The following is a 21477-nucleotide window of genomic DNA, read 5'->3' as shown; positions in this document are numbered from 1 at the left end:
AGGGACAGTCAAAGTGATAACTTATTCAAAAAATGAAACTCAAATGAATCACTGGACTTGGATGGGGTTGATTCCGGAGGAGAAAGCAAGGACAGCAGGTGCCGGAGATCAGAGTCGAAAAGTGTTGTGCTGGAAAAGCACAGCCGGTCAGGCAGCATCCGAAAAGCAGGAGAGTCTTCATCAGGAATGAGGGGGAGCTCAAGGGGGCTGAAAGATAAATGGGAGGGGGTGGGGCTGGGGGGAAAAGGTAGCTGGGAATGCGATAGGGTTCAGTGTGTTGGTTATGAAGTAAACACAGAAAAACTTGGCAGGCTGCTAGTTATTTTTCTCAGTCTTTTGACTGGTATCGCACTCAGATATTTCCCTCATTTTAATGGGTGGGACTCCTCTAATATTAACCATAGCAACAACATTTGCCTAATATTGGAGGTTTGACAGATCATGGTGATTTTATTTTGAAACATGAAGCAGCCATCTTTGTATCCATAAAAGTAGTTGGAACAAATCACCCAATATCGCTCTTTCTAGAGACTATTCAACTTGACAGGAAGAATAGGAAATCAGAACTTTTTCCCTGGACACTGACTGTGGTGTTGCAGTATCGAGAGATTCAAGGGTCTGTGCATGAATCATGTAAAGAGTTAAAGGTACAGCTTGCAATTAGGAAGGCAAACGGAATGCTGACTTTTATTGCAAAAGGCTGGAGTATAAGTATAGGGAAATTGTGTTACAAACGTAGAGTTCTGGTGAGATCAAACTTAGAGCATACCACAGATTTGGTCATCCTACTTGAAGAATATGCTTACAAGGGCATTCCACAGATGGTTCACTGTATTGATTCCGAAAGAGGAGAGATGAACTTATTAAGCAGCATGGTGGCTCAGTGGTTAGCACTGCTGCCTTACGGCACCAGGGTCCCACATTCGATTCCAGCCTCGGGAGTTTGTACATTCGCCCCATCTCTGCGTGGGTTTCCTCCGGGTGCTCTGGTGTCCTCTCTCAGTCCAAAGATGTGCAGGTCAGGTGAACTGGCCATAGTGTTAGGTGCATCAGTTAGAGGAAATGGGTCTGGGTGGATTCCTCTTTGGAGGATCAGTGTGGACTTGTTGGACCAAACAGCCTAATAAAGGATCCTGCTTCAGGAGGTACCAAGAGAAGCTTCCACTCATGGGGGACAATTACAACTACAGGACACAGTTCCAAAGTTAAGTATCCCTCATTTAGGGCTGACAAAGTGAGGAACTTCTTCTTTCAGAGGATTATTAATCTTTCGAATTATGTAGTCACACAGTCTGAAGGCCAATCATTCAACACAAAAGAGCAAGAGAGAATGAGACGAGTGTGATAGAGGAAGAGAAAACAAACAGGCAAGAAAGTGTAGTTTAGATCACAATCAGATTAGACACAATCTTATTATACGTCAGAGCAGACTCAAGCAGCCAAATAGCCTACTCCTGTCCCTGTTCCTTGAGTATTTCCCGAACTAGATCCAGGACTGCTTGGGATAGAAACGCAACTTGCAAAATGCACTGTCACAAAATTTATAGCATGAACAATGGAAACACATTGATTCAACAAATCTCATGTCCTGTGTAAACACACAAAAGTATATATGTTTATTTAAATTTCACAAGGAAATAACAGGGTTAACTTGCTTTTGCAGCAAAAACATTAGAACAGTTTTTTTTTTTAACATCAGCATCAACAATCACAAACTCAAATCACATGTGAAGGCAGTGGGGTTTCAGCCAAGAACCTCATGCGCATGGTCTTCAACGAGGATGGAAATATTCTTCACATCAGCACACCAGGCCTCCAGCCGCTCCTTCATACCAGATACCTAAAGGTTCAATCATACCCTCACATACTAACTATAACCAGGAATGATCAGGAACACCACCTCACATGAAGACAGTCTATACAGATACTGGAATGTGTTGAAATGATGTTTCTTATGGCTATGGCTTAAGATTCACCGTAAAGTACTGATTGTATATTTACAGACAGTAAAATCCATAGACAACATAGAGAATGACAGAGGCACGTGCCCAGAAATGTGACATTAACTTACTAATGGAACTTTAGTTATGTTAAATAATGTGCTTAAGTTAACTTCTGCAGCACAAAGACTTCTTCACAAATTCACTACCCAAGTGTCACTGGTTAGTTGTGAATGTGCTGAGTGAGCGTTGCTGGTTAGTTGTGAATGCTCCAGTGGTATTAAGGCCATATCTTTTTCTTATTTTTGTTTGTGGTTGAAATGAGGAAAGGTCTGATTTGAAAACCAAGGAAATTTAGAAAGGAATGCTGCACTTTTTAAGTTGCATACAACTCTTAGGAAAGCAATCAAAGGTCATTCAGGGTTAAATGCTGGCCAAAGGAAGTGCATTAGTTCCATCTAAACAAGAGGGCTTTTGTTTAACAACTCTGCCTGAGCACAACATTGATATTGTCAGCTTGAATTATGGGTTGGAGTCTCTGAACGCAAGACTTCCTGATTGGAACGGAGAGCTGCCACTGAAACAGAGTTGACCCTTTAAGTTCTGATTCTCCTTTATTCTGTATGTGTTGGGCCAACAGATAGCTCACAACATCAGCTTTAAGCAAAAGAGTCACTCAACCTGAAGTTAGAAACTTCCATATTTTAACTTTATTTAAAATTTAACAGTGAAATTCATCTAACCCAATCCCGTAATGAGTGAATGCTGTCAGCTTAGGACTCACTAAATGACTTTGCAGATCTATTCTTAAGCCAATTATTTTTGAAGAAAAGACATTGTCACACTGTTATCTCAGGCAGATCATTCAAGCCACTGAGCAAATCCTTTCAATCCTGTAACCAGGCTCAATTGCTTCTTTTACAATAAGGCAAGAGACCAACACAAGAACAACGGTTAACATTTTCAAATCTAGTGACCCTTTTTCAGAATGATGTGGTGTTTGTTTTCTCAATACAGATGTTACAGAGTTTCTCCGGCAATTTCTGTTTTTGTTTTAGATTTCCAGCATTGGCAATTCTTTTCTTTTATGATGTTCTATTCAACTCCTCAAGCCTGTACGGCTAATTAGATCATGATTTCTCTGTACCTCAACTCCAATTCTGTTTTCTTCTACATCCTGGTCAACCTTACTTAACAACTATGTATCCATCCCAGTCTCTGAAATTTCAATTGATAATGCCATCCAGAATTTTGGGGTAAGGGACTTCAAATTCTTACTACCGCGTGGAAAACGTGCTTCCTAATTAGCGTGCTTCAATCTAAAAAAAAAAGCAACAAGCTAATGCCTCTTTTTGTGTAACCATGAAACTGGACATTATTTGATGACTTACCTGTTGCAGGTCCATGACCCGTGGCTGAACCCAGGTCATGTGAACTTTATGGTCCACCTCATCAATGCTCCCTTTCACCAGGCCTGCAGACAACGCTTTCATCACCAGCATTTCAACCTGACAGAACAGAACAAGAACTAAAATGGTATATGAACTGCCCCATATCAACCAGCTAATAACCCCACCTCCACAGACTGCTTACTCAGATCAATTTTCCCCTGTGCACCAACAGGCAAAGAGCCACAACTTGGAGGTGGAGAAGAGGGTGGTGCAATGGATCAGTTGCTGGCAAACTAGTTGATCTCTCCATTAAAGTGAAGGAAAGAACAAGGTTATGTTCCAATGTGAGCTTACAGTAGATATAAGGAGTGAAATGGTTAAATCTCATCCCCATTAATCTCATTGCTGTTTCGGCTATAAGTCAAAAGAATAAAATTCCAAAGATGTCAGAAATTCTGTGTGGTTCTGTCAGGCAGATGAGTTCTCATCTCGATACTAGCTCAGGAAGAAGCTAATTAAATACAGATGTACAAGAGATAAGCCATCCTGCAATGAGTAAAGAGAACTGGCCAGAACTGTAGGCTTTTTGGTTATGAACTGCTATTCAATAGAGCTAATTTCATCAACATCTTACAGTTTCCTCTACACTTGGAGTGTAACCTTGGTATTCAATGGATACTGGCAAAGAACATCCGTCAACGCTGAAATCTTGTGGCTCCCACCACTGGGAGTTTGCCTGCAAACTTGTAGAAACTTAGTCTACAGGTTGTTTACATGCTAACTTTAGTTATACTTTTCATACACAAAAGGGGAAATGTTGGAGCCCTTTGCAATTGGGCTTCACTATGACTGGGTGTGAGAGAAAGGATTGGACAGGGTTTCACCAGAGAACAACCTCTGCGCAAGCAGCAACTTAACAAATCATCTTCAAACTCACCTCACTTACAGACACCTTGGCCTGGTGGGATACTTCCTGAAATGTCATCTGCCGGTGGTTTGCTGGTCTTGTAAACACCATCTCAGAAACACAAAGGATTTCAATGAAAACAATAGAAGGAACTGTGACAACAAAAACTAGCCGATTAGATAATTTTGGTAATACGCACTTTGGACTGGTGGCAGTTTAATCAGTGGGTGGTCCCTTGCATTGTACACTTCTCCATTATCCAATCACCCAATTTTGTCTTTTACTGCTTTCAATGGAAAGGAAGAATTCAGCACGATGTATGTGGGGGGGGGGGAGAAGAGAGAAAACTCTACAAGTGCTATCTGCCCTACCCAAAGAGCAATATACTTCCACACTAACAAAATAGAGAGGTTGCTGGAAACCTGAAACACAAACCATTAGTGCTGGAAATACTCAGCAGGTAAACAGCATCTGCTGAGAGAGAAACAGAGTTTACACTTTACAGTAATGACAGAACTGATGAAACACTGTCCTGAAATGTTAACTTCTCTCCACAAATGTGGACTGCTGAGTACTTCCAGCGTTTCTAGCTTCATTGCAAAAGACGAGAGTTCAGTAATGGCAGTGAGGTTCCGAAAATAATCTAGACACAAATCACAGGAGGAGAGATCCCTTTGTAACTAATTACAGATCTGATTAATATGGTGAGCAGTTGGTCACTTGCGATTTCAAGGGCTTAGACTGCTCAGGCTTTCCTGACAGTTGCACCATTAATTGTGGGAACATTTTAAAATCACAGCAATCAATTAATTTGCAAAAGTATTAAGAAACTGTGTTCCTTCAAACAAACAATCTCCCTCAGTGAACTGTGAAATGTACAATGGGATCAATGTGCTGTCTTCTATTCAGATTAGTAGCTTAAAACAAGACTAAACCTTTAACAGCTAACACAGCAATTGTAACCTCGCTGGCTTCTCAATCAGTTACAAACCACACTAGGATTGTTTGCTTTAATAAAATGACTCAAACCTTGCTCAGGAATCACACCACTGGCCTTGCTGCTTTCAAGCACAATCACAGGTTAGGAGCTGGTAAAATTACTTGGCATAGTGGGGCAGCATGGCGGCTCAGGGGTTAGCACTGCTGCCTCACAGCACCAGGGTCCCACGTTCGATTCCAGCCTCGGGTGACTGACTGTGTGGAGTTTGCACGTTCTCCCTGTGTCTGCGTGGGTTTCCTCTGGGTGCTCCGGTTTCCTCCCACAGTCCAAAGATGTGCAGACCAGGTGAATTGGCCATGCTATTAGTAAGAGGGAAATGGGTCTGGGTGGGTTACTCTTCAGAGGGACAGTGTGGACTTGTTGGGGCCGAAGGGCTTGTTCCCACCCTATAGGGAATCTAATCTAGTGCCAGATGATGGGAGCCTGCTTTTAACCTAAACTCAGGGATGTTGCTTAGCAGCAGCCAACTGAGAGACACAAAGAAAACTGGTAGATGCTTTAGACCAAGGTCACTCACATACCCTCTTGGAGGCCAAACAACTCAATATTATCAAGTGTGGTAAAAGGCCCTCAATAAAATCTAAACGTTCTGAAATAGTTTGCTGCATTTGGGCATTGGTGGTCTTGCTAGCCTTCCCTTGAGAAGCAGTTTAATATGACTGAGGGACTTCCTAGCCCACCTTCACAGTCAATCATATTAAGGCCATAAGAGATAGAAGTAAAATTAGGCCATTCAGCCCATGAAGTCTGCTCTGCCATTTGATCATGGTTGATATGTTTCTCAAACCTCTTCTCCAACCATTCTCATAACATTTGATGCCCTTACTAATCAAGAACCTATCTCTATCATAAATAAATTCAATGATTTGGCCTCCACAGACTCAGTATCCTGTGGCTGAAGAAGTTCCTCATCTCAGTTCTAAAGGGTCGCCCCTTCACTCAGAGGCAGTGCCCTCAGGTCCTCGTTTCTCCTACCAGTGAAAACATCTTCTCCATGTCCACTCTATCAAGGTTTCTCAATATTCTGTAAGCTTTAACGAGATCTCCCCCAAACCTCATCTTCTAAACTCCACGGAGTACAGACCGAGAGTCCTCAACCGATCATATCCCCAAGGTTAAGCTTCCAAGCTTCTCTGACCCCGTCCAAGGCCAGCACATCTTTCCATCGATACAAGGCTCAAAACTGCTCACAATATTCCAAATGCAATCTGACCAGAGCCTTACACAGCATCAGCAGTACATCTCTGCTCATATATTCTAGCTCTCTTTAAGAGAATGCTAACACTGCACTTTCTTCCTAACTGCCAACTGAACTTATATGTTAACCTTAGGAGTCTTAGTTCAGGATTCTCTTAAGTCCCTTTGTGCTTCAGATTTACAAAGCTTTTCCCCATTTAGAAAAAACTCTACACCTGTCCTCTTCCTACCAAAGTGCATAATACACTTTTCCACATTGCATTCCATCTGCCATATCTTTACTCATTCTCCCCTAGCATGTCCAAGTCTTTCTGCAGCCTCCATGCTTCCTTAACACTACCTGTCCCTCCACCTATCTATTTGTGTAATCTGCAAATTTAGCAACAATGCTCCGAGTTCCTTTGTTCAGATTGTTAGTGTACAACATGATTAGCTTGATTTCAACACTGTCCCCTGCGGAACTCCATCAGACACTGGCTGCCATCTTGAAAAAGACTCTTACCCCTATTTTCTGCCTTCTGCAAGTCAGTAAATCTTCTATATATGTCAGTACCTTGCCCCAAAACCACGGGCTGTCCTATCTTAGTAAGCTTCTCACTGTGTGGCCTTCTGGAAATCCAAATGGATCATGGCCACTGACTGTCCTTTAACTTGCTCATTAGCTCCTCAACAAATTCTAACACCTTTGTCAGGCACGACCTCTTCTTGAAGACATCGTGCCCTATTTTACCATGCACTTCCAAGTATTCCACAATCTTGTCACTAATAATAAATCTAAACTCTTACCGATGACTGAGCTCAGGCTTATCAGCTTCCTGTCTTCTGTCTCCCACCCTTAAGCAGGGGTGTTACACTGGTCATTTTCCAGTTCTCCGTGACCCTCCCTGACGTCTGAAAGATCACCACAAATGCCTTCACTATCTTCTCAGCTATTGCCTTCAGGATGTTGGAGTGTAAAGTCCAGATGACTTAACCACCTTTCCGCTTCCTCAGCACCTTCGCCTTAGAGCTGGCCATTGCACTCACCTCTGCCCCAATTCACTGGAAGTTCTGATATGCTACTGGTGTCTTCCGTGAAGAACTGATGCAAAATACATATTCAGTTCCTCTGCCATTCCTCTGTTCCCTGTGAGTATTTCTCCAGCCTCATTTTCCAGTCCACTCTTGCTACTCGCTTATATTTTAGATACCTAATACAACCTTCTTTTATATTATTAGCTAGCTTACCCTCATAGTTCATCTTTTTCCTACTCATTGCTTTTTTAGTTGTCATCTACTTTAAAGGCTTCCTAATCCCCCAGCTTCCCACTAAAAGTTAAAAAGTAGGACCTCAGAGGTAATAATCCCAGGATTGCTACCAATGCCACATGCTAGTCAGAGTAGAAATGAAAGACTAAGCAGGATGACTGCGTGGCTTGAGAGATGGTGCAGGAGGGAGGGGTTCAGATTTTTGGGACATTGGGACTGGTTCTGAGGGAGGTGGGACTATTACAAATTGGACGGTATACACCGGGGCCGGACTGGAACCAATGTCCTTGGGGGTGTTTTTTGCTAAGGCTGATGGTGAGGGTTTAAACTAATGTGGCAGGGGGATGGGATCCAAATGAAGGGGTTAGTGGACAGTAAGGAGGTAGTAACTAAAGCCTGTAAGGAACTAGATAATAAAGTCAGTGTGACTAAGGGGAATAATAGGCAGGGAGCAGCCAATAAACGCAAAGGGGTTGCTGGCCTGAAGTGCATTTGTTTTAATGCAAGTAGTTTAGTAGGTAAGGCAGATAAACTGAGGGCTTGGATTAGAACCTAGGAGTATGATGTTATTACTATTACTGAGACTTGTTTGAGACAAGGGCATGATTGGCAACTAAATATCCCAGGATATGGATGCTTCAGGCAGGATAGAGAGGAAGGTAAAAGGTGGGACTGGATTGGGTTGGGATATCTGGTCGGCATGGATAGGTTGGACTGAAAGGTCTGTTTCCATGCTGTACATCTCTATGACTCTGAGTGGAGGAGTTGCATTACTGGTCAGAGAGGATATCACAGCTATGCTGAAAGAGGACAGTATGGGGGACTCAAGCAGTGAGGCAATAAGATCAGAGCTCAGAAATAGGAAGGGTGCGGCAATGATGTTAGGGCTGTACTACAGACCTCCCAACAGCAAGCATGAGAGAGAAGTACAAATATGCAAACAGATTATGGAAAGATGTCAGAGCAACAGAGTGGTGGTGATAGGAGATTTTAATTTAGAGGTCTAGATGGAGTAGAATTTGTAAGGAGGATCCAGGAGGGTTTTCTAGAGCAGTATGTAAATAGTCCAACTCGGGAAGGGGCCATAATGGCCCTGATGTTGGGGAATGAGCTTGGCCAGATGGTTGAAGTTTCAGTTGGGGATTACTTTGGACATGGTGATCACAGTTCTGTAAGTTTTAGAATACTCATGGGCAAAGAAGAGAGTGGTCCTAAAGGAAGAGTGCTAAATCGGGGAAAGGCCAACTACAGCAAAATTCGGTGGGAGATGGGGAATGTGGACAGGGATCAGCTGTCTGAAGGTAAATCCATATTTGATATGTGGGAGGCTTTTAAAGACAGGTTGATTAGAGCGCAGGACAGACATGCCCCTGTGAAAATGAGGGTTAGAAACGACAAGATTAGGGAACCATGGATGACAGGTGAAATTGTGAGACTAGCTAAGAGGAAAAAGGAAGCATATATAAGGTCTAGGTGACTGAAGACAGACAAAGCTTTGGAAGAATATCAGGAATGTAGGACCAACCTGAAACAAGGAATTAAGGGGTCATGAAATATCTTTAGCAAACAGAGTGAAGGAAAATCCCAAAGCCTTTTATTCATATATAAGGAGCAAGAAGGTAACTAGGGAAAGGGTTGGCCCACTGAAGGACAAAGGAGAGAAGTTATGCATGCAGTCAGAGAAAATGGGTGAGATTCTTAACGAGTACTTTGCATCGGTATTCACTGAGCTGAAAGACATGTCGGATGTTGAGGTTAGGGATAGATGGTTGTTTATTCCGGATCAAGTTGGCATAAGGAGGGAGGAAGTGTTGGGTATTCTAAAAGGCATTAAGGTGGACAGGTTCTGAGGTCCGGATGAGATCTATCCCAGTTTATTGAGGGAAGTAAGAGAGTAAATAGCTGGGGTCTTACTAGATATCCTTACAGCATCCTTGAATATGGGTGAGGCCCTGGAGGACTGGATAATTGCTAATGTTATCCCCTTGTTTAAGCAGGGTGGCAGGGATAATCCAGGCGATTATAGACCAGTGAGCCTGACATCAGTGGGAGGGAAGCTGCTGGAGAAGATACTCAGGGATACGATCTATTCCCATTTGGAAGAAAATGGGCTTATCTGTAATAGGATACATGGTTTTGTGCAGGAAAGGTCTTAATAGAATTCTTTAAGGAATTGACAAAGTTGATTGATGAGGGATGGGCTGTAGATGTATTATACATGGACTTTAGTAAGGCATTTGATAAGGTGCCCCATGGTAGGCTGATGGAGAAATAAGTCGCATGGGGTCCAGGATATGCTAGATGGATAGAGAAAGGGTTGGGCACCAGGAGACAGAGTTGTAGTGCAAGGGAGTTTCTCAAAATGGAGAACTGTGACCAGTGGTATTCCATAGGGATCCGTGCTGGGACCACTGTTGTTTGTGATATACGTAAATGATTTTTAGATTAGATTAGATTACAGTGTGGAAACGGGCCCTCCGGCCCAACAAGTCCACACCGACCCGCCGAAGCGAAACCCACCCATACCCCTACATTTACCCCTTACCTAACACTACAGGCAATTTAGTATGGCCAATTCACCTGACCCTGCACATCTTTTGGATGGTGGGAGGAAACCGGAGCACCCAGAGGAAACCCACGCAGACATGGGGAGAACGTGCAAACTCCACACAGTCAGTCGCCTGAGGCGGGAATTGAACCCGGGTCTCTGGCGCTGTGAGGCAGCAGTGCTAACCACTGTGCCACCGTGCCGCCCATGATCTGGAGGAAGGCAGAGGTGGTCTGATTAGCAAGTTTGCAGTTGACACGAAGACTGATGGAATAGCAGACAGTGAAGGGGACTGCCAGAGAATACAACAAAATATAGATATATTGGAGAGTTGGGTGGAGAAATGGCAGATGGAGTTCAATCTGGGCAAATGTGAGGTGATGCATTTTTGAAGATTCAATTTTAAAGTGAACTATACTGTAAATGAAAGAACCCTGTGGAAAATTGATATACAGAAAGATCTGGGAGCTCAGGTACCCTGAAGGTGGCAATGCAGATCAATAGAGTGGTCAAGGCGGCATATGACGTGCTTTCCTTCATTGGATGGGGTATCGAGCACAAGTGTTGGCAGGTCATGTTACAGTTGTATAAGACTTTCATTTGGCTGCATTTAGAATACGGTGTACAGTTCTGGTTGCCACATTACCGAAAGGATGTGTATGCTTTGGAGAGAGTGCAGAGAAGGTTCACCAGGATGTTGTCTGATTTAGAGGATGCTAGCTATGAGGAGAGGTCAAGAAGATTAGCATTATTTTCATTAGAAAGACAGAGGTGGAGGGGGAACAGTTTGAGGTCTACAAAATCATGAGAGGTACAGACAGGGTGGATAGCAGGAAGCTTCCCCCCGAGTGGGGGACTCAATTACTAGGGGTCAAAAGTTTAAGGTGAAAGGGGAAAAGTTTAAAGGAGATACGCATGTAAAGCTCTTTACGCAGAGGGTGGTGGGTGCCTAGAACGTTTGCCAGTGGAGGTGATAGGGGCCGGAATGAAAGCATCATTTAAGATGTATATAGATAGATACATGAATGGGCAGGGAGCAGAGGGATACAGATCCTTAGAAAATTGACGACAGGTTTAGATGAGGAACTGGATTGGTGCAGGCTTGGAGGGCCACAGGTCCTGTTCCTATGTTATAATTTCCTTTGTTTTTTGTTCTAATCTTCACCACATTGTATGCTTATCCTTTTGCTTTTATGCTGGCCTCTGTCAGTCAAGGTTATCTCATCCTCCGTTTAGTATGTTTCTTCTTCCTTGGGATGAATTTCTGCTGTCTCCCCCAAATTATCTCAGAACATCCTGCCATTGCTTCTCCACTGTCTTCCCTGCTAGGCTCCCCTTCCAATCAACTCTGGCCAGCTCCTCCCTCATTTCTTTGTAGTTACCCTTTACTCAATTGTGATACTGTTACAGCTGATTCCAACTTCGCCCTCTCAATAGGATTCATGCTACAGTTTATGGTCACTGTCCCCCAGGGATTCATTCACCTTATGCTCCCTGATCAGTCTGCCTCATTACACATTAAATCCAGAATTCTCGGTTCCCTATGGGCTCTAATCACAAGTTACTGCAAAAGTCCATCATTCATAACTTCCTTTCCTTGAGATCTGCTATCAACCTGATTTTCCTCATCCACCTGCATATTGAAGTCCCCTGTAAGTACTGGAAAAGTGTCTTCCTCACACCTTTTCTATCTCCTGACCCACATCCTGACTACTGCTAGAAGGTCTGCACATATCTCCAAACAGGGGCTTTCTTCTTTTGCAGTTCCTCAACTCTACCTCCACAGATACTGCACCTTCTGACTCCATCTTACTTGCTTTTCATTTCATTTCTTCTGAGGTAACCATGCCTCCTCCGCCCGTCTTTTCGATTGGACATTTATCCTTAGATCCAACCCTGATTCCCTTGCAGCCACAAGAGTGATACCTATTGCACTCACTAATTTCAATCTGTGCTATAAACGCATTTACCTTATTTCGCATACGGTGCATATTTAAATACAACATCTCAGTCCTTGCCTTCTTTCTCGTATTTGTCTATTCATCTGCTTTGCCTGAAGATAGATTCCTGACTCTTTCAATGCTCTCTGTACCCAATTACTTGCTCTGGAAATTTTAACAACCTCTTTGCATCCCTCCCCCAATTAAACTGGTTTAAAATCTTGTATCCTCAATTTCTCTCTATTTGTGCAATTGTGCATTAAGATACAAAGTTTTTAAGTTTGTGTATTATCGGGTTTCCCTGCACTTTTATTGTTCCTTGATACAATATAACATTCACGTATTCTGTCTTTCCCATTTATTGTCTGATTACAAACAATCCCATCTCTAACCTGCAATTCTACCTTCTCCTTCACCTTTGATTTTACGATTTTCAAGCTTGGATTCACGTTCTCAAGCAACTAAAGTGAGGGCTCCAGGCCACCGGTCCAGGGCTCCAGGCCACCGGTCCAGGGCTCCAGGCCACCGGTCCAGGGCTCCAGGCCACCGGTCCAGGGCTCCAGGCCACCGGTCCAGGGCTCCAGGCCACCGGTCCAGGGCTCCAGGCCACCGGTCCAGGGCTCCAGGCCACCGGTCCAGGGCTCCAGGCCACCGGTCCAGGGCTCCAGGCCACCAGTCCAGGGCTCCAGGCCACCAGTCCAGGGCTCCAGGCCACCAGTCCAGGGCTCCAGGCCACCAGTCCAGGGCTCCAGGCCACCAGTCCAGGGCTCCAGGCCACCAGTCCAGGGCTCCAGGCCACCAGTCCAGGGCTCCAGGCCACCAGTCCAGGGCTCCAGGCCACCAGTCCAGGGCTCCAGGCCACCAGTCCAGGGCTCCAGGCCACCAGTCCAGGGCTCCAGGCCACCAGTCCAGGGCTCCAGGCCACCAGTCCAGGGCTCCAGGCCACCAGTCCAGGGCTCCAGGCCACCAGTCCAGGGCTCCAGGCCACCAGTCCAGGGCTCCAGGCCACCAGTCCAGGGCTCCAGGCCACCAGTCCAGGGCTCCAGGCCACCAGTCCAGGGCTCCAGGCCACCAGTCCAGGGCTCCAGGCCACCAGTCCAGGGCTCCAGGCCACCAGTCCAGGGCTCCAGGCCACCAGTCCAGGGCTCCAGGCCACCAGTCCAGGGCTCCAGGCCACCAGTCCAGGGCTCCAGGCCACCAGTCCAGGGCTCCAGGCCACCAGTCCAGGGCTCCAGGCCACCAGTCCAGGGCTCCAGGCCACCAGTCCAGGGCTCCAGGCCACCAGTCCAGGGCTCCAGGCCACCAGTCCAGGGCTCCAGGCCACCAGTCCAGGGCTCCAGGCCACCAGTCCAGGGCTCCAGGCCACCAGTCCAGGGCTCCAGGCCACCAGTCCAGGGCTCCAGGCCACCAGTCCAGGGCTCCAGGCCACCAGTCCAGGGCTCCAGGCCACCAGTCCAGGGCTCCAGGCCACCAGTCCAGGGCTCCAGGCCACCAGTCCAGGGCTCCAGGCCACCAGTCCAGGGCTCCAGGCCACCAGTCCAGGGCTCCAGGCCACCAGTCCAGGGCTCCAGGCCACCAGTCCAGGGCTCCAGGCCACCAGTCCAGGGCTCCAGGCCACCAGTCCAGGGCTCCAGGCCACCAGTCCAGGGCTCCAGGCCACCAGTCCAGGGCTCCAGGCCACCAGTCCAGGGCTCCAGGCCACCAGTCCAGGGCTCCAGGCCACCAGTCCAGGGCTCCAGGCCACCAGTCCAGGGCTCCAGGCCACCAGTCCAGGGCTCCAGGCCACCAGTCCAGGGCTCCAGGCCACCAGTCCAGGGCTCCAGGCCACCAGTCCAGGGCTCCAGGCCACCAGTCCAGGGCTCCAGGCCACCAGTCCAGGGCTCCAGGCCACCAGTCCAGGGCTCCAGGCCACCAGTCCAGGGCTCCAGGCCACCAGTCCAGGGCTCCAGGCCACCAGTCCAGGGCTCCAGGCCACCAGTCCAGGGCTCCAGGCCACCAGTCCAGGGCTCCAGGCCACCAGTCCAGGGCTCCAGGCCACCAGTCCAGGGCTCCAGGCCACCAGTCCAGGGCTCCAGGCCACCAGTCCAGGGCTCCAGGCCACCAGTCCAGGGCTCCAGGCCACCAGTCCAGGGCTCCAGGCCACCAGTCCAGGGCTCCAGGCCACCAGTCCAGGGCTCCAGGCCACCAGTCCAGGGCTCCAGGCCACCAGTCCAGGGCTCCAGGCCACCAGTCCAGGGCTCCAGGCCACCAGTCCAGGGCTCCAGGCCACCAGTCCAGGGCTCCAGGCCACCAGTCCAGGGCTCCAGGCCACCAGTCCAGGGCTCCAGGCCACCAGTCCAGGGCTCCAGGCCACCAGTCCAGGGCTCCAGGCCACCAGTCCAGGGCTCCAGGCCACCAGTCCAGGGCTCCAGGCCACCAGTCCAGGGCTCCAGGCCACCAGTCCAGGGCTCCAGGCCACCAGTCCAGGGCTCCAGGCCACCAGTCCAGGGCTCCAGGCCACCAGTCCAGGGCTCCAGGCCACCAGTCCAGGGCTCCAGGCCACCAGTCCAGGGCTCCAGGCCACCAGTCCAGGGCTCCAGGCCACCAGTCCAGGGCTCCAGGCCACCAGTCCAGGGCTCCAGGCCACCAGTCCAGGGCTCCAGGCCACCAGTCCAGGGCTCCAGGCCACCAGTCCAGGGCTCCAGGCCACCAGTCCAGGGCTCCAGGCCACCAGTCCAGGGCTCCAGGCCACCAGTCCAGGGCTCCAGGCCACCAGTCCAGGGCTCCAGGCCACCAGTCCAGGGCTCCAGGCCACCAGTCCAGGGCTCCAGGCCACCAGTCCAGGGCTCCAGGCCACCAGTCCAGGGCTCCAGGCCACCAGTCCAGGGCTCCAGGCCACCAGTCCAGGGCTCCAGGCCACCAGTCCAGGGCTCCAGGCCACCAGTCCAGGGCTCCAGGCCACCAGTCCAGGGCTCCAGGCCACCAGTCCAGGGCTCCAGGCCACCAGTCCAGGGCTCCAGGCCACCAGTCCAGGGCTCCAGGCCACCAGTCCAGGGCTCCAGGCCACCAGTCCAGGGCTCCAGGCCACCAGTCCAGGGCTCCAGGCCACCAGTCCAGGGCTCCAGGCCACCAGTCCAGGGCTCCAGGCCACCAGTCCAGGGCTCCAGGCCACCAGTCCAGGGCTCCAGGCCACCAGTCCAGGGCTCCAGGCCACCAGTCCAGGGCTCCAGGCCACCAGTCCAGGGCTCCAGGCCACCAGTCCAGGGCTCCAGGCCACCAGTCCAGGGCTCCAGGCCACCAGTCCAGGGCTCCAGGCCACCAGTCCAGGGCTCCAGGCCACCAGTCCAGGGCTCCAGGCCACCAGTCCAGGGCTCCAGGCCACCAGTCCAGGGCTCCAGGCCACCAGTCCAGGGCTCCAGGCCACCAGTCCAGGGCTCCAGGCCACCAGTCCAGGGCTCCAGGCCACCAGTCCAGGGCTCCAGGCCACCAGTCCAGGGCTCCAGGCCACCAGTCCAGGGCTCCAGGCCACCAGTCCAGGGCTCCAGGCCACCAGTCCAGGGCTCCAGGCCACCAGTCCAGGGCTCCAGGCCACCAGTCCAGGGCTCCAGGCCACCAGTCCAGGGCTCCAGGCCACCAGTCCAGGGCTCCAGGCCACCAGTCCAGGGCTCCAGGCCACCAGTCCAGGGCTCCAGGCCACCAGTCCAGGGCTCCAGGCCACCAGTCCAGGGCTCCAGGCCACCAGTCCAGGGCTCCAGGCCACCAGTCCAGGGCTCCAGGCCACCAGTCCAGGGCTCCAGGCCACCAGTCCAGGGCTCCAGACCACCAGTCCAGGGCTCCAGACCACCAGTCCAGGGCTCCAGACCACCAGTCCAGGGCTCCAGACCACCAGTCCAGGGCTCCAGACCACCAGTCCAGGGCTCCAGACCACCAGTCCAGGGCTCCAGACCACCAGTCCAGGGCTCCAGACCACCAGTCCAGGGCTCCAGACCACCAGTCCAGGGCTCCAGACCACCAGTCCAGGGCTCCAGACCACCAGTCCAGGGCTCCAGACCACCAGTCCAGGGCTCCAGACCACCAGTCCAGGGCTCCAGACCACCAGTCCAGGGCTCCAGACCACCAGTCCAGGGCTCCAGACCACCAGTCCAGGGCTCCAGACCACCAGTCCAGGGCTCCAGACCACCAGTCCAGGGCTCCAGACCACCAGTCCAGGGCTCCAGACCACCAGTCCAGGGCTCCAGACCACCAGTCCAGGGCTCCAGACCACCAGTCCAGGGCTCCAGACCACCAGTCCAGGGCTCCAGACCACCAGTCCAGGGCTCCAGACCACCAGTCCAGGGCTCCAGACCACCAGTCCAGGGCTCCAGACCACCAGTCCAGGGCTCCAGACCACCAGTCCAGGGCTCCAGACCACCAGTCCAGGGCTCCAGACCACCAGTCCAGGGCTCCAGACCACCAGTCCAGGGCTCCAGACCACCAGTCCAGGGCTCCAGACCACCAGTCCAGGGCTCCAGACCACCAGTCCAGGGCTCCAGACCACCAGTCCAGGGCTCCAGACCACCAGTCCAGGGCTCCAGACCACCAGTCCAGGGCTCCAGACCACCAGTCCAGGGCTCCAGACCACCAGTCCAGGGCTCCAGACCACCAGTCCAGGGCTCCAGACCACCAGTCCAGGGCTCCAGACCACCAGTCCAGGGCTCCAGACCACCAGTCCAGGGCTCCAGACCACCAGTCCAGGGCTCCAGACCACCAGTCCAGGGCTCCAGACCACCAGTCCAGGGCTCCAGACCACCAGTCCAATTACATATCAACTATATTAAAGTATAGAAATGACACTGGCAAAAAAAAACAGTTGCAGCTAAGTCTTACTTTGAAAGATGTGAATACATATAGGTGCAGAAATAGACCATTCAGTCCCTCAAACCTGTTCTCTGTTCAATAAGACTGAACATTAATATTAAATTCTAATTTGAAAATCATAGAAAGTGCTTATTGCAGATTAACTGTCAGCCTGCTCTTCATTCACCATATCACATTCACTTCATTATCACAACAATTTGGTAGCTGCAGAATTTACCTCCATCAGGCACAGCAGTTGCAGTTTCTCTTTCAATCGCTGTTCATTATTGGCCAGATCAGACTGCCAGAGAAGGAAAACTGAATTAGTGCCTACGTCACTATTACACACAGCAAGAACGGACACAGGGTTTGGCTCGGCTGGGCCAGTTCTTCCCCAGCCTGCTTGGATAATTAAACAATATTCTGATTTCATTTCGGTGAATCAATACAAGGAAAACACGCTTGGTCTCCCTCCCCGAACTGTGTCTGAGTTGCTAGAATTTCCTTACAGTTTGAGTTTCTCTTTCCATCACTGCTTACTGCTTCAGGCAAACAGTTCTACAATAAGCAAGTTACTTTACTGAGCCAACACAACTTTCAAGACTACTTTTATTCATAGATGAGAAAGAGATATAATTAACAAGGTCATCTTTGGCTGTAGGTTTGCTCACTGAGCTGGAAGGTTTGTTTTCAGACATTTCGTCACCAACTCGGTAACTTCTTCAGTAAGCCTCTGGATGAAGTACCAGTGGTGTAGCCCGCTTTCTATTTAAATGTTTGAGTTTTCTTGGATTGGTAATGTCATTTCCTACGGTGATGTCATTTCCTGCTCTTTTTCTCAGGAGGTGGTAAATGGGATCTAAGTCAATGTCTTTGTCAACAAACACATTGACTTGGATGCCATTTACCACTCTAAGAGAACAGGAAATGACATCACCATAGAAAATGATGTCACAACTGGAAATGACATCACAGACCCAAGAAAACTCAAACATTTAAATAGAAAGTGGGCTACACGACTGGTGCTTCATCCGGAGGCTCACTGAAGAAGTTACCGAGTTGGTAAAGAAATGTCTGAAAACAAACCTTCCAGCTCAGTGAGCAAACCTACATCCTGAGCCTCAACCTGAGCTACAAATCTTCTCTAATCTTGTTAAGGTCATTTTGTTCTTTAGTTGAAAATGCTCTTTCATGCAGTAGAATATCTGACCCATATCCTCTCTAATGGATGCTACCTACTTTCATTTCTGTCACAGAATAGACAGTGGTATCATTCTCACCAGACCAAGGAGGGGCTAATTTGAAACTTCAGACAATCCCAGGAAGAGAAATCTGGAATGCTGATTCTGAAAGCTGGATTGAAATCCAGCAGAATCCATGGTGGGTGCTGATGGAATACTGACACCCTATCCAGATTGTGTGTTTTTGGAATTAGTACAGCACTAAACTTGCTCCCCTCCCCCCCCCCACTCCCCCAGTCTCAGCTATGGTAATGAGAGAGCCAGTGCCTTGGAAAAGAATCCTGAGAATCCTTCTATTACTTCAACATGTTCTCCGAATGAAGACTGGGAAAACACGAACATTTCCACATCATTACATATCTCTTCCATGCCTCAGCCCATCAGCTACTGAAGCCCTCAATCATGTTTTTGTAACCCAACTCTACTATTGCAGGCTACTCTCCTACCCTGAAAATTCTTCTCCAAACTTCAGTACGTTCTGCTGCCCATAACCTGATTCATACCAAGGTGCCTCCCCTCAACACAGCCAATTATTTGCAAGGGGTTAACTGTAACAAAGACTCCACCAGATTCCACTTTCATTCATCTGCCATAAACATGCACTTCCAGAATCATGATTGTAAACCAAACACTGGAAATTATTTTTGTGCTAGCCGAGAGGTGCCTAGTCCTGCCACTTTGAACTACTGCTGGCTCACTCAGTACCAGTGATCAAGTTGGAAATTTACCTAACATACATGGATCAGAACCACATTTAGCTCCATGAGACATCACAGCAGAATATCATTAGTTGCTGTGTCACTGATTCTTGCTCATACTGTCAAAGATCCTTTTCCCCTAAGACCAGCTCATCAGCAATTTTTCTACACCCAAAGACAAAGTGCACCAATTTAAATGTTTGACACAAAACATGGTAACGAATGGGTGCTATATCTGCCTTTTTAACAATAAATTTCTGCCCATCTCAGTGCACGAATATATTTACTCTACTGATTCGGGTGTAATCACTCCAGTGCCAAAATAGCTGATAAAATGGACCCTATATGTACACAAATGGGGCCAGTGACATTAGCTGGCCACGACAGGGGTCAGGGTTCACCCACACGTGCTGCTGTCACCATCAACGTGTGCACAGATTGCCGCACCTTTATTTCACTGCCCCAACTGTATTTCCAACAGAGGTTCTGAATTTTCGTTTACCAGGTCTCTCTGTCCACAGTCTGTTGGTTCTAATCAAGTCATTCAATAAAGATTTCACTAACCTCCATTATATAAATCACGCTGCAATTCACAGTTACTCAGCTAAATATTACTGAGTGATAGGAAAAGTTAACATGCCTGAGCTCCCCAGTAGGTTTTCAGACAGAAGAAGGTCTCCACATCTCCACTATTGAAAGCGTACAGAGTATCAATCAACCATTGGTTCTCTGTATCACGCAACGAATCCAGGATTGGGTGCATCAGCTGAAAAAAATGAAGTAGTTGTATCACCACAATAAACAGAGGAAAGACATCATTCTATGAAGAAGTAATACATATCCACACATTGCTAGGTAATCATCACAGTTAGTGTCAGAGGATATCTGAAATTGTCAACAACTTTCAAACATACAATGACATTTGACTGTTACTGCTCCAATAAAATGCACTTGAAGCAAACTTTAAAATAAAAGCAAACTACTGGAAACTTGAAACAAAAAGTATTGGAGAAAAATCAGCAAGGCTGGCAGGATCTGTGGAGAGAGAATTCAAAATGATTTTTTTTTCCCCCGAATGAAGAGAGATGGAAATGCAATAGGCTTTGCACTATGGAATAATCTGAGGAACAAGACGAGCAGAAAGGAAAGTCAAGCAAGGTTATGGGGCAAGAACAAAAGACAAAGGGAACATTAAAGGTTCTAAAGAAGGAATAAAGCATTAGTCCAGTGTAGGTATTAAGAAAGTTCAGCTTAAACTCAAAGCAAAGCTTGCAAACAATCTGAACATATGAACAAAAGGGCAATTCAGCCCCTTGAGCCTGTGTCACCATTTAATAAGATCTGATTGCAACTTCAAACCTGCATTCTCACCTATCGCTGACTATCTTTCGCCCCTTTAATGAGAACCTATTTATCTTGCTCTTAAAAATACTCAAGGATTTTGCTCACCACCTTTTCAGGAAAGGAGAGCTCCAAAGATGCTCAAGCCTCAAATTTGTTTTAATTGGACAACACCTAATTTAGACAACCTCTAGGCCTAGAATCTCCCAAAAGAACAAATATTCTAACATCATCCTGTCAAGATCCTTTAGGATTTTATATTTTTCATCAAGTTGCCCTTTATTCTTCTGAACCTCCAACAGGATACAAGCCTAACCTGCCCAACTTGTCTTCATAAGACAAACCACTGAAGACGACATATTATGCTATCTGTTCACAGTCAATCTTCCATCCCTGACAATATACCACTTCCACACTACAAGTTTAGACTTTCCACAATAACCTTTAACATCACACTTCAAACACCTTCTGGAATTCAAACTCCACTACACCCACCAGTTCTCCTTTCTCCACAGGACTTGTTAACCCCTCAAAGGATTCAGACAGATAAGTCAAACACGATTTTCCTTTCACATTACTCTGAACTTAAAGAAGTTTTAGTAGGGCACTTAGGTGACAACTTCTGTGATTTTCCTTATGACAGACAGATGTTAAGCTAACTGACCTGTACTTTCCTGCTTTTGTCTAAAGGAGTTACACTTGCTATGTCTAATCTGACTAGACTGCCCCTGAATCAAGGGAGTTTTGGAAAATTGAATACAACTCTCACTAGCCACTTCTTTTAAAAATAAGTCCAACAGGACCTGGGGCACTTGCAAGCCCACAGCTCCAATAATTTATTCAAAGCAACTTCCAGGGATCCTCCCGCTCTTCCACTGCTTGGTTTAATCACTATTTCTGAGATGTTACTTGCTAGCTCCATAGTAACAACAAAAGAATATCTCTCTCTTCACTTGGGAAAAAAATAATTTTGAATTCTCTCTCCACAGATCCTGCCAGCCTTGCTGATTTGCTCCAAAACTTTGTTTTGTTTCAAATTTCCAGTAGTTTGTTTTCAATTCATCTGTCAGTGCCTTATTTCCCATGGATTGTACTCAATTTCACTTTCTATAGGGCCAATGCTCACCTTGTGAACTTGTTCATTTTTAAAACATTTATAAGAACTTGTACAATGTGCTTTCACATTTATAGTGCGTTTTCTCTTGTGCTTC

General features: G+C 47.9%; 1 protein-coding gene across 1 annotated transcript in view; it reads right to left on the bottom strand.

Annotated features, from left to right (window-relative positions):
- Positions 1-1586: 1586 nt before the first annotated feature.
- Positions 1587-21477, bottom strand: part of LOC122563332 (26S proteasome non-ATPase regulatory subunit 13-like) — a 52213-nt gene continuing 32322 nt past the window's right edge. The window contains exons 9-13 of the mRNA XM_043717071.2: positions 19566-19691; positions 17225-17287; positions 4269-4349; positions 3332-3448; positions 1587-1840 (exon numbers count right to left, since the gene is read on the bottom strand). Coding sequence (XP_043573006.2) covers positions 1745-1840; positions 3332-3448; positions 4269-4349; positions 17225-17287; positions 19566-19691 — 483 coding nt within the window. The 3' untranslated portion in view covers positions 1587-1744. The remainder of the gene's footprint in view (positions 1841-3331; positions 3449-4268; positions 4350-17224; positions 17288-19565; positions 19692-21477) is intronic.

Source organism: Chiloscyllium plagiosum, unplaced genomic scaffold (assembly GCF_037043375.1).
Source record: "Chiloscyllium plagiosum isolate Xiang-an unplaced genomic scaffold, Cpla_swu_hap1 HiC_scaffold_26, whole genome shotgun sequence".
NCBI classification, from domain to species: Eukaryota; Metazoa; Chordata; class Chondrichthyes; order Orectolobiformes; family Hemiscylliidae; genus Chiloscyllium; species Chiloscyllium plagiosum.
The sequence above is the reverse complement of the archived record's forward strand: the minus strand, read 5'-3'. Positions and strand labels throughout refer to the sequence as shown.